Source organism: Pezoporus flaviventris, unplaced genomic scaffold, assembly GCF_033815535.1.
Source record: "Pezoporus flaviventris isolate CSIRO_AGI_PZ_B2104156 unplaced genomic scaffold, CSIRO_AGI_Pfla_v1 ptg000002l, whole genome shotgun sequence".
In the NCBI taxonomy this organism is placed as follows: domain Eukaryota; kingdom Metazoa; phylum Chordata; class Aves; order Psittaciformes; family Psittacidae; genus Pezoporus; species Pezoporus flaviventris.
In genome coordinates this window covers 63,758,120-63,768,870 of record NW_026892550.1, presented here as the reverse complement: position 1 = coordinate 63,768,870, position 10,751 = coordinate 63,758,120, and the positions used below count along the sequence as shown (strand labels likewise).

The following is a 10,751-nucleotide window of genomic DNA, read 5'->3' as shown; positions in this document are numbered from 1 at the left end:
TTAGATGTAATTCTTTTCCCAAATCTGTCCATTGAATCTGTTTGGACTGTAAGTAACATTTTTTGAAGACTTTAAGTTACTTTCCCTCTTCTACTTATCAAACAAACCCTCCAACAAACCCCCATACACAGCCCTAGAGAATATAAGAACAAGAAAAAAAACAGCTACCAGGTGAACACGCAGTTCTTCCACAGAAGGAGACTGCCATAACAGTGTTTGCTCAGCACATATCTGGTGAAGCAGTTAGAAACCTTCTAGCTTAACTATTTCCGGGAAAGAGCTCAAGGTTCAGGCGGTACACCACACAGAGTAGGATGTGTGTAGCTGCCAGCAGTGCGCAATAACACCTGTGTGCTGGACTCATTAAAGATTCAACCAGAGCAGTCACGTGTACACTGGAAAATGGCTGACAACTGCCATGCCTAATGCATGTCTCCAGAACATTGAGATAAGAAAGTAAAATGGAGTTACCTTTGGATGAGGAAGATGGCACCTTCACCATCATTTCTTTGGCAGATGATTCAGGTAAGAAACTACAGTAATCTACTGATACAATACCAGTTCCACAGGGTGAATACTAGTACTGGAGTACTGGGGGAGCACACAAATCTGTAGATCCTGATTATCAGGTGCATTGGAGTTTTAGATAATGCGCTCAAGTAAACTTTTCTAGTTGTAGAGTTGAATAAGCCTTGTGATTAGTTGAGAACTGCGATTTTGGGGGTATGGAGCATACAACAGTTTTCACATGGTAGCATACGGTAATACACATTTGAGCACATATAGCCTATCACTGTTTAGAATGAAAAAGTTACAGAAATGTTAACTCAGGAGTTACTACTGTCAAAGAAAATACAGATATTGCTGACTTTTCCTCCTAAATATGGGATGATAATCTTTGACATACAGCAGTGAGAGCTCACAAGAAGTGATGGAAATTAATCGGTAATGGAAATAATCTGATCCATTTAAATCCCCACTATTAAGCATTTAATTCTTTTAAAAGAAACTGAAAAAACAAAGACTGCCCTCTCCCTCTCCATCCCACCCTTCTATCTTATGGAATAAAAATTATTTGGAATGAGAAGGAATATAGTTCTACATACTGGAAGAATAAAGTGAGTTAATATGAATTGATAATAAATTATTTAGAAAGGTGTGGCTAGAGTATCAACTTGAGCATGTCATCGTGGCTGCTGTAGAGCTGTGCTAATTTACACTACCTAGGAATCTGGATTACTTATTAATGAATAATGCAAGTCCTATTCTTCCCCTCCACCCACTTTTTTTCAGTCTCCTATATAAAAAAAAAATCCCCAAACAACAAAACCAAACCAATAAAAAAAAAAAAAACAAAAAAAACCAAAAACCCAAAACAAACAAACAAACAAACAAAAGCCCCCCATGGAGTTGATCTTATTTTTAGAAAACAACTCTCTAGAAATCAGTGTGATGGTGCTAAACTAGAGGTTTGAATGCACTTTCTTTATATGGTATATAGCTTGAAGACATCAAGACGTGGTTGTCCCAGACTATTCACATGATGATAACCTGGCAGAGTTTGGTCCAAGATGTGCAGTAATGAAAGTCTCTCTTGGCTGTGAATCCCACTCTTTCCCTGAAGCATGGTGTAGAACAGTAAGGGAACTTTTTCATGACTTACTGCACAGCTGGTAACATGGCAAGAAACAGATGAGGAGCAGCATACAGCAGCAAGATTGTCTGGTCTTTGCTGAGCATGCAGAAGTAGCTGTGTTAGGGATGACTTCATAATACTGGATGTGTTTGAATCTGCCCTGTCTCACGGATGAGCATTTTTGATACATTGCTTTCTTAGTCTTTCAGAATACGTAAGACTCTTTCTTTAGAAGGCAAACACCCACTAGCCTCCTATATTGCTAACCTCAGCACCCTCACAGCTTGGAACATATTAATACACATGAGAAAACAGAGGCAGAAAGTTCAAACTCTCTTGTTCAAGTACCAGCTGACACTGGATACTCAAGTCAACCCAGGCATTCAGGGCTTAATACTCACTTGACAGATGTCACTGGTATAAAAGTAGCTGCTCAGCAACAGTGCAAATAAGACTCTACTGCACGTCAGAAACTGAGCACTTAAAATTTACTAGACTCTTGACTGCAGTAACACACCCAAAGTCAAAGAAAGATCATCTTCACAACACAAAGACGACCATACACAAGGCTTCTTTATGCAAGATCTGCTATCAAAACCAGAGCTTTTCCCCTAGTAGCGAAGAGGTGGGGGCAGTCACTCAAAAGTAGACAGATAACTTCAGAGTAACTGCAAATAAGTTACATTTTCAGGCAGCTTTTAGCTTGAAGGCATAGAGGGAGAAGACAGTAAGACTCCTGGTGATCATGATAACTCTGGTCCATTCCTTCTGCCAGAGGACAACACCTGGAGGCTAGAGAGAAAGGTGTGAGAAAATTCCTAACCTAGAAAAGGAAAAGACTATCATATACTTTGTAGGAAACAGTCTTCCTTACCACTCCCAGTTAAGTTAAGACTAGCTACAGTAACTCAGAACAGAAGTTAAACAAAAGTTAGCACAGAAGCTCACAAACAGAATGGGCCTTACAGCTTTAACTGTAAAGCTGGAGAAGAGCATCAGCTCCGGAAGAGCAGGGAGGACAAAAGTTTTACATGGTGAGAGATAAAAGATTCCTTAGGATGGACAACAGCAAGCTCAAGCAAGGAATAAGGAAACTAGACTTGCAATACAGAGATGATAAGCACACTTTGGCTGAGAATGATCTGATGTTTTAAAACAAGTGTTCTGTAATTAAATGTTAAGTAGTATCACAAAGATGCTCTGGTTTTAAGGAACTCAAGTATTTCTATAATTGCATAAGGCCTGCCCCCATTTCTTAAAACATACTGCAAAAGATACTAAACAGACAAGTAGAACAATGTGCTAGGTACGTACAATCTGAAGCATAATCAGGATACAGCCTTCATGTCAAAGTTTCTTTAGTAGAGTGAAAAGCTTTTGTGGCAAAACAACAGGGGTTGCTGAGGCTGATTAGCTGAGTGCAATGCATGAATATTTAATAGCCATTGCTCTTTCAAAACAGCAGCATTTCTCTACTGGTTAAATACACAAATATTAAAAATAAATCAAGATGGACACAAAATGGTAGCAAGGTAGAAACTTCTCAATAAGTATTTTAATAGCAATATCAAAAGCGAATGAAGGAAAGCATTCATTAACAGCATTTGTGACCATATTTTCACCTGTAATGGAAGAAATACCTTTTCATTTAGAAACTCAAGGACCTGATAAAGTTCCCTCAAAAAAGGATTTAAACAAAATCACAGAGGAAATTAAACCAAAAGTAAAGCAAACCAGTGAGATGATGCCCAAGAGCTGGAAAAAATTCTTATTGTTCCTCTGATCAATGCTGTATAAGTAAATCAAGGCTCTCTTTGCTCACTGCAAAGAACCTCTTACTCTTTTCAAATATGCTTTACAGAAAGCCAACATTAAGGATTACATTTCTCATGTAAAACCCTCCTTTTAAAAGACAGATACAAACCCCTAAAGGTTTAAGCCTAACTTACAGAAAGGCAAAACAGCTTTTCATCTCATTAAGCTACCAGTAAAGCTTTATGGAATCTCACCAAAGGTCCTTCCACAAAATCTGGTGGCAAACCTAGAGGTGATGATTACAAGCAGGATCAAACTTTTCATAGGCCAACATCATGCCATATATATTGGTATTCACTTACCAGTATTTTTCCCCAGCTGAATGCTCCCAGTTTACGTCACCTGATGAGGTCCCATTTCCATTCAGGAACCCAGGCACCACCAAAGCACATGCAATAAGTAAGGATGCAGAGAACAGATAGATAGACCAATGTAAACCAAGATAGCTGTTCAATTTGTAGAATTTGATTTGGTTGGGAAAAAGTGCAAACTAAGAACTACTCAAATTCTGCATTTTACAAATTCTGCATTTGTCAGGAGTCTGTAATTGTAAATTAGGATGCCCAAGGATGTCCACAAGGCTACAAAAGCCTTCTGAGGTTACTCAAGAAAGAGTAACAAGAAACGCAAAGAATTCTGGTGTAAAGCAACACTAGTTTAAAAAAACCTTCTCAGGGTCTGTCATTTCTGCAGAGAAACAAAATCATAAAGATTTGCTATAAAGGGTCTTGAGTTAGTATTACAAGGAAAAATAATTAAGCCATTTGTATTCCTTTTTGTCTTTTTCTTTATGACAATAATTAAAGGAGAAAACAGTACAGTTCAAATAGCAAACTCATCTCAGAAATATGTACAATATGTTATTCTGTTAGCGAAAAGAAGAATACATTTCTATTCTGGTGCTGAACAGTGAAGCCTCTGTCACCAGTCAGCTCATGTAGGCGACTCTTAACGCCTGTAACCTTGCCAAAAAGAAAGTGAAAGGCTTATTGGTTTGACTTTGTACCATGGAAAAAAACAGGATGTACACCAGAGGTTTAGGAGCAAAATGTCTGAAAACCTTTGGCATTAACTGCAGTGACTTAGAATCTGAGTCCAGAGCAATAAAATTCTCTCCTGCAGTTTTGTACCTGTACACATATGCATTCAGGTAAACTATTAACGATACTTTATATCCTAGGAAGGTTGTTGCTGTTTTAAACAAAAAATGCTCTTTCAGTGAAACTGTATAAATGAATTCCTTTTGCCAGCAACATCAGCTAGAGAATCCTCTTATTTCTTAAGTAGTAAACAGTCACATAGCCATGCTAATTCGCTCACACTTACATGTTATTAGTATTCAGCACATTAATTTTACCCCTCCCAGTGAGTAAGGAAACCACAGAGAAGCAAATGCTGCCAGACTCCTATCAAACCAAAAACAGCTCCTGGAAATAACCCCCAGACAAGACCTGCCACGCTAACAACTTACAGAACACAGAAAAGACACTTTCTAACACAAGGGTTAACAGAAAACCCTACAGGCTCATAAAAACAAGAATTGTTATAAAATGGCTTGAATTGGCCATCTCCAGCCAAAGGGGACACCAAGCACACCCCTACAATGCAAGATAGTCTTTGGTTACTCTACACACATGCACAGGCATTGTATGAGATCCAATACCGTAGAATCCTAGACTGGTTTGGGTCGGAAGGGACCTTAAAGCTCATTCAGTTCCAACCCCCCCGCCATGGGCTGGAACACCTTCCACTAGACCAGGTTGCTCCAAGCTCTGTCCAACCTGGCCTTAAACACTGCCAGGGATGGGGCAGCCACAACTTCTCTGGGCAACCTGTGCCACTGTCTCACCACCCTCATAGTGAAGAACTTTCTAATATCTAATCTAAATCTCTTTCAGTTTAAAGCCACTTCCCCTTGTCCTACCGCTACATGCCCTTGGAAAGAGTATACGTCTGAGTATACTGCAGTACGAACCTAAGGGAGCATTTATGCAAACGTTTAACACTAACCCAGTAACACTGCAGACTAAAGACACCATCTGCTCTCTGCTGACAGCACCTCTGCACTGCTAACAGCAAAGGCTCAGATAAAGACAACATTCTCAAAAGGAAAACCAAAAAGCCTCTTACACATGTTAACTTCTGAAAAGGAGTTTCAGCCTGGTGTTCATGCTCAGAGTTAATGAAGGAAAATACTACAGCCAGAAAACTGCAACCATGCAAAGTAGAATGAACCCTCAACAGTATACGTACTGAAATAGAAACAGTAGGTAAACCAGCAACTCTTGGAATTACTCCTCTGTTTTAGCTACAACAGAATAGGAGCCAATCAGTGTGGTTTCCATTCTGTCCCATAATTTAACGTAAAGGAATTTCCCACTTTGCTCATTTGGAATGGTTTAGACAACAAACTGCAAATGTAATGCAGTGAGCAAGGTGGAATTCCTACTGCAGAGAGGTGCAGTTCTCCAAGATGAGCCTGCAGAATTCACACACACACCTTCCTTACAGTATAAACCACAGCAAGCTCTTCACCATGTACCCACCTACAGATTCTGGCCATGTTTTTCATCTGCAATCAAAGTGCTGGAGACTGTCTTGCTAGAAAGAATTAAGAGAACCTGTTGAATGCCAGGCTTGCCACACAGAAAATACAGCAAGCAAAATACTAACAGGGTGAGAAGCACCCATCATTTTAGAAGCAGCAATCAAGAAGAGTTACTAACGAGCTCCTAAAGCCCAGCCACCACCTGAGAGGACTGCTTGCAGGGTTAAAAATGCCTTTTGTAGAGAAGGTGATATACTTCTAAATAAACCAGCTAATGGAACTGAAAACAACAGAATCATACAGTGCAAACAGACTGCAGGACTCTAATTAGAATACATTCTCATAATTTGAGCAGCATTCAGTCTAATCAGAATTTATCCAATTGTGAGGTTAAAAAAGTTATTACCATGATGTTAATAATATTGTGGAGACACCCATAAGATGTAGATACCAGAAATACACACTGTCCGAAGTGTATTTAAAAATACAGTAGAGGGCACACTTCCCAAACGCTTTTATCCTCCTGATTTATCCACACAGCATCAAGTCATTTATCTGTAAGTCATTTATATCATTGAATGGTTTGGGTTTGAAGGGAACTTAAAGATCATCTAGTATTCCTGCAACATACAGGTATGATATGGATATATTTCACTGCAAAATGGTTCAAGCTACACAGTACCTATTAAGATATTACAGGTTGTGCAGTGCAGTTACTTCAGTGAAGCCACTAAAATTAGCTTATGTCCTGCATGTTGTCTTTACTGTTGCTGACAGACTGCCCTACAGGGTCTGAAGGGAGCACAGGGGTTATTCTCTCCAGGAAACCCATACACAGAAATAGTCGTGTTGGTTTGGAGCTACTGTTGCTACTAGGTGAGAGCAACTATGTGAAGTTACTTAGGTTTGTGTGTGATGTGGACTCTAATGCTGCCCAGGGGGGTTGTGGAGTCTCCTACATTGGAGATAATTCAGGGCCCGCCTGGACAAGCTCCTGTGTGATGTACTCTAGGTTACCCTGCTCTTGCAGGAGGGTTGGACTAGATGATCTTTTGATGTCCCTTCCAACCCTTGGGATTCTGTGATCCAGGAGCAGGGAGCTAAATCAGAGGTTTCTTGGTCTGGACACTGTTGTGCAAAAAGACTTATCAACCTGCCACACCGGAATGGACCCGGCCACGTTTACACAGCGCTGAACTAGAGTGTATAAATGCTGCTAGACTCCATCTGGGAGGCTGCCTTCTCCACATACGAGCAGCCTGCAGTTAACTGCGGCCTCACACGTACTTGGTTTTCTCTAGCATTCCTCAGGCTTTGCCAGCCTACCTACACTTGGAGGAGTTACACACTGAGGAACACCTGCCTTTCCTCAGTTTCTTCTGAGCACAGCAGCGTCCAAACACCAGCTGCACACCACCGTTCTGGACAGGGGCACAAAAATAAGGTGTCAGAAAAACGTTTATATTAATTTAGTTGTGTACTCACACGTTGCTTCCATTATTTTATCTGCAACTCAGTGGTATTTAACGGGCAAGTCCTGCCTACGATGAAGAACGCCCGTGAGGAGGCTGAGGCGCGACTAACTCTCCCAGGCACCAGGGGGCGCCGTCGCTCCACGCCCCTCAGCAGGGGGCGGGTAGGAGGCGGTGTCAAGCCCTGCCATTACGTGAGGGGGTGGGAGCATCTTCCAGCCTCTGCGCTGCACCGCCCCGCCCCGCCCCGCCCCGCTGGAGAGTACGGGCCGTGAGGATAGCGGCGGAACGGCAAGGGCCTCGCCGGCCAGGAGGGGAAGGGGGAGGCTGGGAGGGAGTAGCCGGGACACCCGCCCCACAGACGGCGCTGAGGGGCGGCCCGCAGGGCTCCTCCCTTCTGTCAGTGAGGCGCCGAGTCCCTGCCCCTCCTCCCTGCCGCGCAGCTCCCATTGGCTGGCGCGGGAGCGGCCGTGTGCGCGCGCAGGGCCAGCCGCCGGGGTGCGGGCGGCGCAGGCGCGGCGGGAGGCGCACAGCTGCGGCCGGGCCGGGGCCAGGGCGCAGCCCGCTGGGAGGCAGCGGCAGGTGAGAAGCGGGGCGGGCCCGGGTGCCCGCGGGGAGGATGCTCCGAGCCGCGGGGTGCTTTGTGGGCAGTGCTGCCGCTCCCCCGTCCAGCGGGCCCCAGCGCTGCCGCTAGCCGTTCGCGCCCCGCGCTCTAGCGAAGGGCAGGGCTGCGGATGAAGCGCAAGGGGCCCGCGTCCTGCAGGCCCGGTCTCCGCGACACGGCTGACTGTGACAACGGGGATGAACGGGGGTGGGGGTGGTGAAGGGGCTCTCCTGCTCCTGTGCTTCTTTAACGGCCAATTCCAGAAAGATCGGTGCCGGGAAAATGGCAATCACATCATTAAAACACAGGGTTAGCGATGCACTAGAGTGAACAGTTATTGTGTGAACTGAACCACAGCTACTTCAAGAATTATATACCACATAAGGCTCAAGGAAAAATAATCAAAAAATGTTAAAAGATGTTCTGGTTTAGGGTTAAGTGGTAGCTTTTCAACACCAGTTAGAAAAATGCATGGAAAAATACAAATATAAAGGCAGGTCCATTAACGGTTGCATCAGTGTTATTTTTATTTTTTTTTTCCTTTAAGCAGAGCATCTCTCAAGAATACCCCCTTCAAAGGTGGAAAGAGGCCACACTACAATGATGAATGCCGACATGGATGGTATCTTACTGCTTTTCTGTATTATTTTTTCTATTTAATATTCATTTCCAGCTGTTACAGAGGTTGCACTAAAACCCATATGATTTATTGCAGCGGTTGAGGCTGAAAATCAGGTGGAATTAGAAGAGAAAACACGCCTTATTAATCAAGTGTTGGAACTGCAGCACACACTTGAAGGTTAGCAGTTTGACGTATGAGATTTTTCACAAACACACACTAATAAGCAAGAGACGAGAATGTTGGTTTTCTTGCTCTACCTTAGCCAGAGTGCCCAGAAGTATGTTGGTTGCCCAGGTACATGAGCAAGGTCTCAGAAATACTTTATTTTTTTTTTCCTCTCGTTATGCAATATAACATTTGCTCAACTCCTGTAATCCAGAAGCAGAAGGGGTGATAGAGTTAAATGTGCCCAAGCTCCTTAGTTGACAAACATCTCTAAGTCTGCTTCTACCTGTACTGTTGTGTCCAGGTAGTTTAGTTTGCAACAGCTTAATTCAGAAATTGAAGAGAATAATAAAAGTACAGATGAGCAGTTAGCTTGTGTATCAAGTTTGTCACCATACTGGACTACAAAATGATACAGAAGAAACGGGCTTCAGCCAAAATTTGCAAGTAACACAACCTTATGGTAATGTTTCCCACAGTTAAAACTATTCACAGTTTATGCAGGCACATAGGACATACTTATTGTATACAACAGTGTCTGATATGTTTCTTATAATATCACCTTTGCAGATCTCTCAGCACGAGTAGATGCTGTTAAGGAAGAAAACTTGAAACTGAAATCAGAAAACCAAGTTCTTGGACAGTATATAGAAAATCTGATGTCAGCCTCTAGTGTTTTCCAAACAACTGACACAAAAAGCAAAAGGAAGTAAGGGTTGACTCACAGATGATGTCATTGTATTGCTGCTGTCTTTTTTTGTTTTGTTTTAATTGGCATAGGCTACATGAGCTAAAATACCTTAGTTTGTGGCTTTACTGGATACCTGAAGATGAAAAGCTCTGGTGATAAAACACAATGAAGAACATTATCATGAACAAGAGAGATAAGTTTGTAGTATTAAGATTAAGCAAATTGCACATGTAGTATAGAGACTTACTAAACTTTTGTATTTGTTTTAAAAATGAGCATATCTTGTTAACAACTGGATTCAGTTTGTCAGGTTAAACAGAAGTCTGCTGGCACTCTTTGAAGTCTTAGGGTAGTATTCTCAACTAGCAAGATAGTACAGTTATATTGTGTTGAAACCTTACTTGATAAAAATGTTCGAAGTCTCATTGCCTCACCTTTTCCACCTTAAATATATTACAGCTTAGATCTGCAAAGCAATTTTAAACAAAAATCTAGAAACCAGCTAAGAATTTCTGTGAAGGAATACCAGAATGACATTGTTTGCAGGGCTTGTGTACAGAAAAACACTTAAGATTTTTTTGCAAAGGGGGAGGGTAAGAGAAGAGTAACAAGGATAAGCAACTTAAATCAGGGAAATACCAAACTGAGGCAGCATCAGAGCATTTGTAGTTTGCAAGATGCACACTTCAAAGCATTTTCAGTTTCCTGTTTCCACAAAGAATGATCAGTCACAGCATCATGATCCTCCTGAAGACTTTTAGTTGTGTGATGAAGAGTTAGATAAAAATCTAGGTAATATACCTTACAGAAACAGATGGTCAACAACTGCAGAACAATCTGCAGTGAGGAACCAAGCACAAGTCTGTCCTTCCCACCTTTTACCTTCCTTCTGAAGTGCCAAACTTGTCTTTGCTTCAGGCCTTAGAGCAACTGTTTTCCTGCCCCAGAGCCTGAGCTTGTGAAGTACCTTTCAAGGCAAAGCACAGAAACAGGTATCTTAAGGCGGAAGACTGCAGTGGAAGAAAGGTGGCTTTTGCTGCTCAGATTTGTGCTGCTCTGAGCAAAGCCTAGTGTCAAGGTGCCCTGTTTTTTTACTGGCTTGCCAGTTTGTTAATAGGTTTGTCAGAGGAGCTCAGCCCAGGTTGTGGGTCTGAACATTTCTCATAGAAGCAGTACATCTAGCATAATCAGTATTAAC

At 42.2% G+C, this 10,751-nt stretch overlaps 1 protein-coding gene across 10 annotated transcripts; it reads left to right on the top strand.

Moving 5' to 3' along the window:
• The first annotated feature begins 367 nt into the window (after window positions 1-367).
• On the top strand, window positions 368-9,593 carry SCOC (short coiled-coil protein). 10 transcript variants are annotated; one of them, XM_061442095.1, is made up of 4 exons: window positions 369-525; window positions 8,626-8,697; window positions 8,791-8,874; window positions 9,433-9,593. In XM_061442095.1, the coding sequence occupies exons 1-4, from the start codon at window positions 462-464 to the stop codon at window positions 9,573-9,575; spliced, it is 363 nt and encodes a 120-aa protein (XP_061298079.1). In that variant the 5' UTR covers window positions 369-461; the 3' UTR covers window positions 9,576-9,593. The 10 variants fall into 10 exon arrangements, with proteins under 10 accessions (XP_061298104.1, XP_061298079.1, XP_061298094.1 ...); XM_061442085.1 differs by having other exon boundaries at window positions 386-525; window positions 8,623-8,697; XM_061442124.1 differs by lacking the exon at window positions 369-525 and adding an exon at window positions 7,936-8,053.
• Window positions 9,594-10,751: the final 1,158 nt, after the last annotated feature.

Coding starts and splice junctions, on each gene's coding strand:
- SCOC (XM_061442076.1), top strand. CDS start 8,273: ATGAACGGGGGTGGGGGTGGTGAAGGGGCTCTCCTGCTCCTGTGCTTC. Junction 8,385..8,625: donor TCACATCATTAAAACACAGG/GTTAGCGATGCA, acceptor TCCTTTAAGCAG/AGCATCTCTCAAGAATACCC. Junction 8,875..9,432: donor ACTGCAGCACACACTTGAAG/GTTAGCAGTTTG, acceptor TCACCTTTGCAG/ATCTCTCAGCACGAGTAGAT.